Raw genomic sequence first — 11,830 nt, 5'->3', positions numbered from 1 at the left:
TATTTAAACGTATATACTCGTATAAGTATGTATTCCAATCTCTGGTACCCATAACACAGGGAATCCTAATTTGGGTCCGGATGACCGTGCGTGATTTGTTCCTAGTTATTTATCATTAACTTACTGCACTGTCGTGGTCTCCTCTGTGGTCGGTCGCTGGCGTCTTATAGTGACATATTCGGGAAGGTTCTCTTTACGTGCGTTCAGAACGTCCAGTTTACTTAGCGAGCTCGTCACGGCCGGCTCTTGGCGTTCAAAGAGGGCATTTCTGGAACAATTAAGCAACCACATTAAAATCATTACGAAGAGGAAGAGGTAGACCTAAGAAATAGTGGGTGGATTGCATGAAAGACGATATGTGTAAGAGGGGAGCGAGCGAAGAAATGGTATATGATAGAGGAGTATGGAAGGAGAAAACATGTTGCGCCGACCCCAGGTGACTGTCACTGAACTCCTCCTAAGCGGCTGGACGGATTTGAATGATTTTTTTTAGTATGCGCTTGGGTGGCGCCCTGGATGGTTTAGATTCACGAATCAGCCTAGCAGAGGACGCTGCAGTCGGTATCTAGGCTATTTATCTTTCCTAGAAATAATTTATATGGCAAAACAGTCTGCCAGGCCAGCTAGTTTTCATATAAATTTTAAGGTAGGAATTTACGCAACATACCTGGAAGCTGTATCATCGGCGGGCTCTGACGTAGTAGCGGTGGGTCTGCCTCTTCGGATGTTAACGTACTGCAATGGTTTCGCCGTCGTTCCCACTCTGCCCGATGATTCAGCCGGTCTGGCTCTGATGGGCTCCGGAATTTCTTCTTCATCTTCCTCCTCTTCTTCCGAATACTCGCTCTCTGGTTCAGCTGTGGTCGATGTTGATGGACGTTGTCGATTGATGGTCACGTACCTGAGTGATATGATCAATATTTAATTATTACACCCGTCCGTAAGAGTGGGACTCAGGCAATGTTCCTAATTATAGACCGATATTTAAATTTGGTTTCTTAGGTGAAGATTTTGAATCCATTTTCTATGGTCTGCCCTATATTTGGGACTATATCTATAGTAAGGGAGATTCTTTTATCTCCGTCCAGTTAAGTTCTCTTAAAAACCTCCATCACTAATTACATATAAGAGATAGAGAGAGATACAGGTGGCAAAGAAAGACTTTTGATTGAACCCATGACAAAATCCCTTTTTAATTTTTTTTATTCCATTTATGGGTGTACGTCCGTTTTTACTGGTGGTAGGACCTCTTGTGAGCCCGTACGGGTAGGTACCACCACCCTGCCTATTTCTGCCGTGAAGCAGTAATGCGTTTCGGTTTGAAGGGCGGGGTAGCCGTTGTAACTATACTGAGATCTTAGAACTTATATCTCAAGGCGGGTGGCGCATTTACGTTGTAGATGTCTATGGGTTCCAGTAACCACTTAACACCAGGTGGGCTGTGAGCTCGTTCACCCATATAAGCAATAAAAAAAAATTACTCACTGTGGTCGGTCCTTCCGCGGCAGTTGGTCTCCGTCGGCGGCGAGCTCCCCACCCTGACTCTGCGGCGCTCGGCGATTGTTCTCGAAGACGCTGTTTTGGCTGTACCTGACAATAAATGCAATGTGGAAATGAGTTTGAAAACATATCTTAAAACTAATTATTCGAATTTGGATCTAATTGTCCAAACATTTAAGGTTTGATATCGCTTGTTTCTGTTGTCCTTGTACTATTTCCGAAGGTTTGTCTGTATTTTCCATAAAATTACGGTAGTTATCACAATATTCAGTGTACCGTCGCTGTCAAACTAAAATCTGCTATGTGCAAAAACTCTATTTTGAATTAGTTAACGAGTAAAAACATTTTCGTTTAAAATTTTATAAGAAAGTGAATTTTTAAGAACTATATCAAATGAAAGCTATAGATAAATAAATATTAAAGCTGTAAACACATAACAGTTTTTTTTATACGGTGGATAGGGCTCTGAACTATACGAAAATGTCAAAAAGTAAAAATCTCAAAAAGTGCACATAGCAGATTTTGGTTTGACAGCGACGGTGTAGTGAATATTGTGCTAACTACTATAATTTAACTAACTTATTCTTCCCACGGGTTCTCTCCAGAACTTTCTGGTAAAGCTTCTTGTTGAAAGATGAGGGAGTGGTGGTGCTGGCGCCGTCGGTGCTGGCCGACGCTTCTGACAGGTGCAATTGTTTCTCCAGCTGTTCAATGCCACCTGGATATATGAACAGGAATAATTTTAAATTATTTTAAATTTAAATTATTTTTTTCTGCTATGGTGGTATATACTGGTGGTAGGACATCTTGTGAGTCCGAACGGGTAAGTATACCGCTTCTGGCTGAGCTCTTGCTCGCCTACCTGTCCTTGTGAAACTGGAAAGGCCTCTGGGCCACCAGTAAACCCTCAATCACAAAAAAAAGATAAGTACCACCACCCTGCCTATTTCTGCCGTGAAGCAGTAATGCGTTTCGGTTTGAAGGGTGGAGCAGCCGTCGTTCTGTTAAAACTGATACCTTAGAACTCATACCTCAAGGTAGGTGGTGGCATTTACGCTGTAGATGCCTATGGGCTCCGGTAATTACGTAACATTAGGTGGGCCGTGACCTCGTCCACACACTTAAGCAATAATAATAAAAACAGAAAAAAATATACCTATTCAACTGTTTTAATTAAAGGCATGAACGCATGAAGTCGAACGAACTTGTAAAAAGTTGTCAGAGTTTTCCTCTCAGCAAAGTATGAAGCGAGTTCACAATTGACCTTTATTTGTATATTAATTTGTAACTTTATAAGAACTGAATAGATTATAGGAAGAATTGAATTTCGGATGATGACGCCAAAAAATCGCCATGCGGCTGAGAAAGAACATTACGAACCTAGAAAAAGTTGGGATTTTGAAATTGAAACGTGAAGTCGCTTTATGAGGAATTTAGGAGGAAGAAGGAAATTGTGCTGACTTTGAATACGTTAAAGACTTTGGCAATTTGATTTAAGTCGTCGTTCCCGGACCAACAATCACGTGAACCCACTGAATTTCTCGCCAGATCTTCTCAGTGTGTCGCGATTCCGATCCGGTGGTAGATTCTGCGAAACACGGCTCTTGCTAGGGCTAGTGTTAACAAATTCTCTGAGGTTGAGCCCGTGAGCTCACCTACCAGTCCGGGCGTTGCTGTAATAGCCTCTTATTATACGTGATAGTTGTTCTGTGATCAACCATGTATAAGGTGATGACCATGATCGTGTTAATTTTGTACATTTGCCTTACAGCTCTTTCGGATGAGCACACGGGTTAGCAGTGCGGACACTCACCGACTTTCTTGATGAGGTCAATAAGTTCCTTGATGACTTTCGGATCCTCGGCGTCATCGAACGTGTCTTCGGAGACTTCATCTTGGTATTCCTCATCGCTCTGAAAGAATTACACTTTTTATTTTCTATCCTGTCGATACTGATCCAGGATATTACAGCGAACTTTTAAAAATAGTATATTGTAAGGAATACCCTACAAAAAGGGTATAAAACCGGCGCGCAGCTCCGTCACCGGCGCATTCGTCGGTTGACATTCGTCGAGAGAACATCGTTCAAAGACTTTAAGTGTTAATTTAGGAAACACGAATTTTATAATAATGTTGAGGGTACAATGCCTATAAATAGCAACGCCTTTGCTCGAAACATTCATTCGATCGGCGGCGTTCGTGAGAGAAGGTAGTCGTGGACATGGTGTGCGTGAGTCATTGTCTTAAGTCTCTGTAAACTTGTGCAAATTGTTATTTTTTTTTAAAATGGTTTTTCTTCTGATTCCTAATATCAGAAGTGGGACTCAAATAGCCCACAGTAGCGTAAAACTCTGAACTTTGTTTTGTTTTACAAAGACTGCTTACTTTGATGCTTTCATACTTTATTTGTTATTTTTCTTGTGTGATTGCAAATTTTAACTGTGATAATGAGACATACTGAAACTCCTAGTACACGGAGGCGACCGTCTCGAGATGATTCTCGTAATCGAAAACGATATTATGCTTTCGCGATCACAGAGATGATAGACAGAATCGCGATACGAACGATGCGCTCGCGCACGATAGAACCTGTCGCGACACGTTCTAACGATAAGGCGCACGCTGAACAGACCACCGATATTCTACGGACAGTTACGACTCCCATGTCGAATATCGTTGGTTCGCAACAAGGCCACGTAGAATCTAGTATCCCTGGTTCTGAGGCGTCTACCCTCGCCAGTGCTTTGATAAAACTTTAATAGTGATACGGGGCATAATGGGCCCTCAGGTTAGAGCCGCGAACACTAATCTACTCACGATTTGATTTAATTTTTAGTGGAGGTCAGGTTAGGCCGAGTCCTCATAGGATTCAGGCACTAAATGAGTCACCAGTGACTCGTAATGTCACACAGGTAGATAATTCTTGAGGTTGACTGCATACTTCCGAAGGTGAATTCGGGACTATGTTGGCAAAATGGTCAATTCAACTTTTGAGATTACAGCTCATTCTGAACATCACAAAACGCAAGACGACAAACATCCGCCCTGCAGCTTCTGGTAGAAAAGACGCCACCACACCTGTGGTGAGGACTCTAATTGGTGATGTCACGACTGAGGTGTTTCGGAGCCGTTAAGTTCTTCGAGAACTAGGTCGAGGTAGAGCTCATCAATTGGTACCACGGAGTGAAAAGCGACATGATGTTCGCGTGGACGGGCACCGACGAACAGCAGCCGTTTTTAATGTCGATAATCTTGTTTTGGTAATAACTCAGTCTACAGGAAATCTAGATCCGGCAATCTGTGAACCTTACCGAATGGTGAGGATGGTGCCTCACGGGCAATGCCGCCAGCTCGGGCCCCTCGATGGCTCTTGCGGCAGTAGCTCGCAAGCGACGTGCCGGTAGCTGCGTAATATCGGTCGGCAGGTAAACTTGATTCTGGCATCCGTGGCTCGTATAAGGTTGTCGAAATTCTACCCAGTGGACGCTATACCCTACGGCTGCTCAACGGCAGTTATGGCAAAGCTACGCAAGCAGCTGCACAATATATGGTGTCGTGGCGGGGCGAGTGGACCCCTGAGACATGTGCTGCCTTCTTTGAGAATCAGTAAAGTTAATAATGATCATTGTTCACAAATATACGTATTCCTATGGTGAACCTGAAGGGTGAGCTATAGATGATTGCTCTCTAGTTACGTATCCCTCACTCGGAGTCACGGTGAGATGCCTCAATACAATCGGCCTAGGCTTGCGTATTGAGAAGCCTCGGCACGTTTGAGTACGGTCGGCGTGCCGGGAAGCTTCACACGTTTGAATACACTCTGCGTGTGGAATGCACTCGTGCGTTACCATCTTCGTACGAGTGGGTCTAGGACCATTTTACGTATCCCTCACTCGTGTGATTAATCCTACACGGTGAGATGCCTCAAGTATTGAGAAGCCTCGGCACGTTTGAGTATGGTCGGCGTGTCGGGAAGCTTCACACGTTTGAATAAACTCTGCGTGTGGAATGCACTCGTACGTTTTTAATATGATCTTCGTACGAGTGGGTCTGGGACCATTTTACGTATCCCTCACTCGTGTGATTAATTCTACACGGTGGGATGCCTCAATACAATCTGCCTAAGCTGGCGTATTGAGAAGCCTCGGCACGTTTGAGTATGGTCGGCGTGTCGGGAAGCTTCACACGTTTGAATATGCTCTGCGTGTGGAATGCACTCGTACGTTTTTAATACGATCTTCGTACGAGTGGGTCTGGGACCATTTTACGTATCCCTCACTCGTGATTAATTCTACACGGTGAGATGCCTCAATACTATCGGCCTAGGCTGACGTATTGAGAAGCCTCGGCACGTTTGAGTATGGTCGGCGTGCCGGGAAGCTTCACACGTTTGAATACACTCTGCGTGTGGAATGCACTCGTACGTTTTTAATACGATCTTCGTACGAGTGGGTCTGGGACCATTTTACAGGGATCACTGGTAACCAAATGCAGAAGACACTTAACGAAGGGCGACGCATACTGGCCCTTGGATAATAACAGGAATATGCGCATTAAGAATGATTGTGCTACTGCGCGCACTGCTCGCGTGCTGCTGCCTACGCGCGCTCTCTTACTTCTGGCGTGCATACTGCACGTGTTGCTCGCGTGCCGCTGCCTATGCGCGCTCATCTACTTCTGTCGTGGATACAGCACGTGCTGGTCGTGTGCACACTGCACGTGATGCTCGCGATCCGCCGACTTCACGGTGCCGTACGACTGGCAGTGACGCAGAGGGCGATGTCGCTCGATCTGTGGCCCGCTGCTTCACTCGTTTGGGACTATGATGCCTTTGGTCCATTAAGCCCGACGCAGGGAGTCACGAGTAAGAAGTAGTTAGTTTGTAGTCCTGCTGAGCTACTTATGCGCTCTGCCTGCATTTTCAGGATTATCTATCAGGACGGTCGAGCGGGACGCCCGCCACACGTGGTGCAGCCTCACATCGTGGTTGCAGACTGGAGCTGAGACGGCTGCCCTACCGAACTTTCGGGAGGCGCGGACCTAACAAGATCTTTCGCACGCTTCCGCATCATCGTTACGAGTAGACCCCAGTTATGTGGTCGAGGACGAACCACAGTCAGGAGAGGCCGTGTAAGGAATACCCTACAAAAAGGGTATAAAACCGGCGCGCAGCTCCGTCACCGGCGCATTCGTCGGTTGACATTCGTCGAGAGAACATCGTTCAAAGACTTTAAGTGTTAATTTAGGAAACACGAATTTTATAATAATGTTGAGGGTACAATGCCTATAAATAGCAACGCCTTTGCTCGAAACATTCATTCGATCGGCGGCGTTCGTGAGAGAAGGTAGTCGTGGACATGGTGTGCGTGAGTCATTGTCTTAAGTCTCTGTAAACTTGTGCAAATTGTTATTTTTTTTTAAATGGTTTTTCTTCTGATTCCTAATAATATTGTCATTTGTCCTTGATACGTGCACAAGATTTTATGTTAATAGGACCTCTGGAAGTCAGTGAAAATTACGTTTAAAGATTCCGTTACATACAAACAAACATACATATATATATATAACAAGCTAATAGAAAGTGTTAAAAGAACACGCAGACAAAACGGTCAAAATTTAAAGCTTTACGATTGAACTCGCTTGAAAGCTCGTTTGTATCACTACTTGTCTCCCCTTCAAGTCGCAACACAATAAAGTTTCATGGCAAAAATAGGCAGAACGATCGTTGTCCTAACCACAGTCCAATCTCTCAGTACTCACTTCTAAATATTCCGAATTAGAATTGCTTGATAATGGAAGCTGTTTGTGAAAAGTGGTATTTTTTTATTATGATAACAATATTTTTATTGCCTTAATAAACGACCTGAAGGTCGAATGTAATAGTAAGTGGTTATCAAAGTTCATTGGCATCAACACTAAATACAGCTAACATACTAACACTACGCAAAAAAGGAAAACAAAATCGGTTAACAAACAGAGGAGACAATGATGCTGTTTTGTCTTTGCCTATTTATTTGCCATTTATATACAGGCTGCTCGATTGGGAATCGGGCCTCAGACCCACCCACTACCGACCCCCGGACACCCACAGTAGCACCTCAGAGTGTTAGATCGCAAAACCGGTATAAACTAGACCAATTCCTTGGACATATTTTCTTCATGTCCTCGGGTTAGATAGTGTGTTCTGAGAGGACTGAGTTTCTTTGTCACGTACAGTCGTACAAAACAGTCGTATAGTATAAAAGTACAGTCGTGCAGTATAAAAGTACAGTCACACAGTATGAGCAGCCCCACCTCCGCACACCTGCACATTGGATCAGAAGCGAGACCCTCCGGAACTGTCTCTCAGTATCCTGGACTTGGGTGAATTTAAAAAATTACCTCAGGTTCAGGCGCCGGGGTTGTGGTGGTGGTAGTTCGAAACAGCAGGGAGTTCCTCGTGCTAATCTTAATTGGTTTCCTGGTAGTGGTGGTGGTCGTCGTCGTGACGGTGGTCTTTGTCGTGGGAGGCTTGGTAGTGGGAGCCCTGGTGGTGGGGGCCTTCGTGGTGGTGGCGGTCTTGCAGAGGACGTTCCGGGCGAAGTCACACGAATCGGCCGCTTTGTTAAAGTACAGTCCTGGGAACAAGGAAAAGGACTTGAGATATTCTTCAACTGTGTATGGACAGAACGAGCTAATGGCTTGATGGAATACCAGACTAATGATTAAAAAATACATAATTCGTTACTACATCCATTTCTTTACTCGAAATATTTTCGTTTCTGACATTATAGGAAATTGTTCATTTCACTTAGATGCACTTCATGCTTGTAATTAAAAGGTAAATAATAATACCTGATGGACACGTGAACTGATGAGCGACGATACCGAGGTCCGAGGGTCCGGAGTCGAGGCACCAGAAGTACTTCTTGCAGTCGCGAGGATGAGGGAAGAAGCCTTCATCAACGCACTTGAAGTCTGAAAGTATCATGACGTTAGAAGCGAATTCGGGTATTGTTGCAGTTCTAATAAGGTCACTACTAAAACATTAAGAAAATGGGGATATTAAAGGATTTATTTTGTTTTATTTATTGGTTAGTTGGGTGGACGAGCTTTAAGTGGTTATCAGAGTCCATAGACATCTACAACGCAAATGCCGCCACCCACATTGAGATATGAGTTATAAGGTCTCAGTATAATCACAACAGCTGCACCACCTTACCTTTCAAACCGAAACGCATTACTGCTTTACGGCAGAAATAGGCAGAGCGGTGGTACCTACCCGTGCGGACTCACAAGATGTCCTACCTCCAGTAATGAGGGTAACTTGCGTGGTAAGTTTTCCCTAGTTTTTGAGCAAGGATATTGGTGATATAGCGACTAAAAGATTTCTTGAAAGGGTCTGACGAAGAAACAGTCTCTGAAGTCTCAACTATGTAGCAACAGAATCAACCCCGTACTTTCTGGACTGGTGGTCAGCGAGGTAATTCAGGGTGAATTAGCTGTAAAGCTTCTACTATGTGTATATTGTCTGTCTGTACCTGAACCAGGGTCGGGGGTGGTCGGGGGCGAAGGCGTGACGAGACCCCACGCGGGCGTCGTGCTGGAGCTCTTGCGTTTGTTGCTCCTAGAAATTGTAAACATCACCATCATCATCGTCAGCCCATAGACGTATATAACTGGACACAGGCCTCCCCCGAAAATTACAAACATAATTGAATTTAAATAAAAAAATATATTTAAATTACTAATGGTGGGGACTAATTGTCAGTTTTTCAATGCAGATAGAAGGCGACAAGGCTATAGACACCGCTATACAAATTTAACCACTCTCTTGGGGTATTAAGTTCGAAATCGCAATAACGGTATGAGTGCTTCGAGGTAGACGCAGGAAGTACAAGGATACACAGGGTACCCACACGTGCGGGCCCACAATTTGTCCTACCATCAGTTACAACATTCACACCAGTTATACCAACGTTCCTATGATCCTTAATACGTGTGCAGACTTTTATGTTAATCACACGTGTGTGGTTCACAAACAGGCACACATAGACACAGTTTGTGTGTCACCTCGGAATGGGCCAAACCCAATGAAGTAGGAAACCTATGGAAATGAAACGTCAACCAAAATTTCGTGCCAATGTGACGTCATCTGGCCACAAAACATGGCGGCTTTAGTGCTGTACAAAAGATTTCAATGTTATCAGGTTTTATCGATAAACGTTCTTGGCTCATTTTATTTTAAATATTGTTGAGTATTATTTATTTGTAGAATTTATACTTTAATGGGAAGTAAGTAGGTATATTGTTATGTGCAAATATGATATGATTTAGATGGGTGAAATCTAAGACAAGTTCGTCCTTCAAATTTGCCAAGTAAACGATATGATGATTTTTAAAAGTTGCTACACTGATTTTATAAAGTTGTCGTTTGTCTCAAAACATAAAGATATGGCGTAGTTCAAAGCCATCAGCCCATTTCTAGCATGCTAAATGTTATCGTATTTTGAGTACGTGTTTTTCTTAGACTATAACAATCTATTTTAATTGTTTTGCTGACTCTAAAGTCCGTAACATACTACCGCAGCGCACCCCAAGGAAGCTACGCTGCACCATTTGATTCAAATTTTGAACTTATCAAGGGACAGCGTGAAAAAAAAAACACCTACAGAACATTTATTCATTAATTACAAACGTCATTCCTTGTGACTTCCTCTCTAAAATCACTTAATTATTAAATATTTAACAAATTTACAATAGTGTTTTACTCACTGCGGAATAAAACTATTTTATTTAAATAGTTCCGAAGAGATTTTGTCGGTAGCCTTTTTCCCGAAATATCTAAACAGAATGTCTAAATATGTTTTGATGACATATTTTAAAGTGGTATTTATGATTAGTGTCATGATCAATAGATTCCGACCGAAAAATGGATTTTTCGGATGAGGGCTCCATAATGAATTTAAATACATATAGATAATAGTTTTAGGGCATCGACTTTCTTGAGATCCTATAAAATACGTTTTAATTATTATTTTTGTATGTTTTAAGCATGATAAATTATGAAATTTTATATAATCAATCATATTAAATCGATATCAAAGTCAATAAATAATGTACAACCCAAAACAGACGGCCGAACTGACGTGACAATGACATTTGGCGCGCTAAACATGGCGGATTTTCGGCCTCATTAGACGGAGACGGAGATATTTACGTATATTCATGTTTCATTTTATGTACGCACTGAAATACTGTTATATTGTTTTCCTGCGAGTTAAACTGCTGAGTAAGAACGAGATAGATATATGTTTATGTATGTGCCTTCAAAATGGGTGCTATTTATATAAGCAATTGTACGTATAGAACAATATGTCGTGTCCCTACTATATAGGTCTATGGCCAAACCTCATCTGGGCACGTCAGTTCCTTCTACAAGTCACACAGTAATGAAAAAAGAAAAACCTTCCTTGATGTTATGATACAGGGTAATACAAAAATCCGTTAACCATCCTGATGAAAATTAAAACATAATTAGTTGTACTAACTTAGTTGTGGTGGGTTTCTCTGTGGTAGTGGTAGTCGTGGTGGTGGTTTTGGTGGTCTTCGGTCGGTTCTTCCTCCTGTTGCTGGTGCGGCTCGCTGAACTCGGCTTCTCTGTTATGATGACATTGTCCGATGATCTAGATAGAAGAGTAAGAAGAACTGATGAAAATCGTTTTTGATACGCCTTTATTAGCTTGGTATATAGGTTTATTTCTAAGAAATTGAATCTTTGGATGTTATTCTCAATAACTTCAAACATCGCATTAAATTGAAAATTTGCACACGCTTGAAAGACAAAAAAAAGGTTTTTGTTCTTATTCTTAGTGTGCTCATATGTTTCTTATAACGTCGCTTTAATATCCTGATCAACAGGATAAAAAGAAAGATGAAATTAATTATTGGTTCAGTTTCTTGTTTGAGGGTGGGTTTTCTTAATTTTTTAAGCTCCATATGTTATATGTAACTTCATTCGTTTGAGACACACAATTACAACGGAAACATTAGCATTGGATTCGTTGCCTAAGGGATAAGGAATAGAGCGCAAATATATCGACAGAGAGTTATGAATAATATCGACTATCAATACCGAATGTGAATTGTTTTGATCTAGGCGTTTTTCACATTTCTTTGCTTCCTCACTTAAATCTCGGGCAAAGTGGTTTTTTTTTAATACCACATAAATTTAACTCTTTAATTACCTCTGCCAATACCGGTCCCAAGACCGGATGAGAAAAGCGGAAGGTTGAGTTGGAGTTCGACCTTGAATGTCAGGCGGCGGTTAATTAGCCGGACTCATATAAGG

General features: G+C 42.5%; 1 protein-coding gene across 2 annotated transcripts in view; it reads right to left on the bottom strand.

The window, feature by feature from the left end:
- Window positions 1-11,830, bottom strand: part of LOC101743162 (mucin-2) — a 150,391-nt gene that overhangs the window by 65,309 nt on the left and 73,252 nt on the right. For both annotated transcript variants that reach the window (XM_062669873.1, XM_038012299.2), the window contains exons 10-18: window positions 11,031-11,165; window positions 9,021-9,106; window positions 8,335-8,457; window positions 7,882-8,117; window positions 3,314-3,413; window positions 2,080-2,218; window positions 1,486-1,590; window positions 668-901; window positions 125-268 (exon numbers count right to left, since the gene is read on the bottom strand). In XM_062669873.1, coding sequence (XP_062525857.1) covers window positions 125-268; window positions 668-901; window positions 1,486-1,590; window positions 2,080-2,218; window positions 3,314-3,413; window positions 7,882-8,117; window positions 8,335-8,457; window positions 9,021-9,106; window positions 11,031-11,165 — 1,302 coding nt within the window. The remainder of the gene's footprint in view (window positions 1-124; window positions 269-667; window positions 902-1,485; window positions 1,591-2,079; window positions 2,219-3,313; window positions 3,414-7,881; window positions 8,118-8,334; window positions 8,458-9,020; window positions 9,107-11,030; window positions 11,166-11,830) is intronic.

This window comes from Bombyx mori, chromosome 8, assembly GCF_030269925.1.
Source record: "Bombyx mori chromosome 8, ASM3026992v2".
Classification (NCBI taxonomy): domain Eukaryota; kingdom Metazoa; phylum Arthropoda; class Insecta; order Lepidoptera; family Bombycidae; genus Bombyx; species Bombyx mori.
This window is presented reverse-complemented; position numbering and strand designations above follow the sequence as displayed.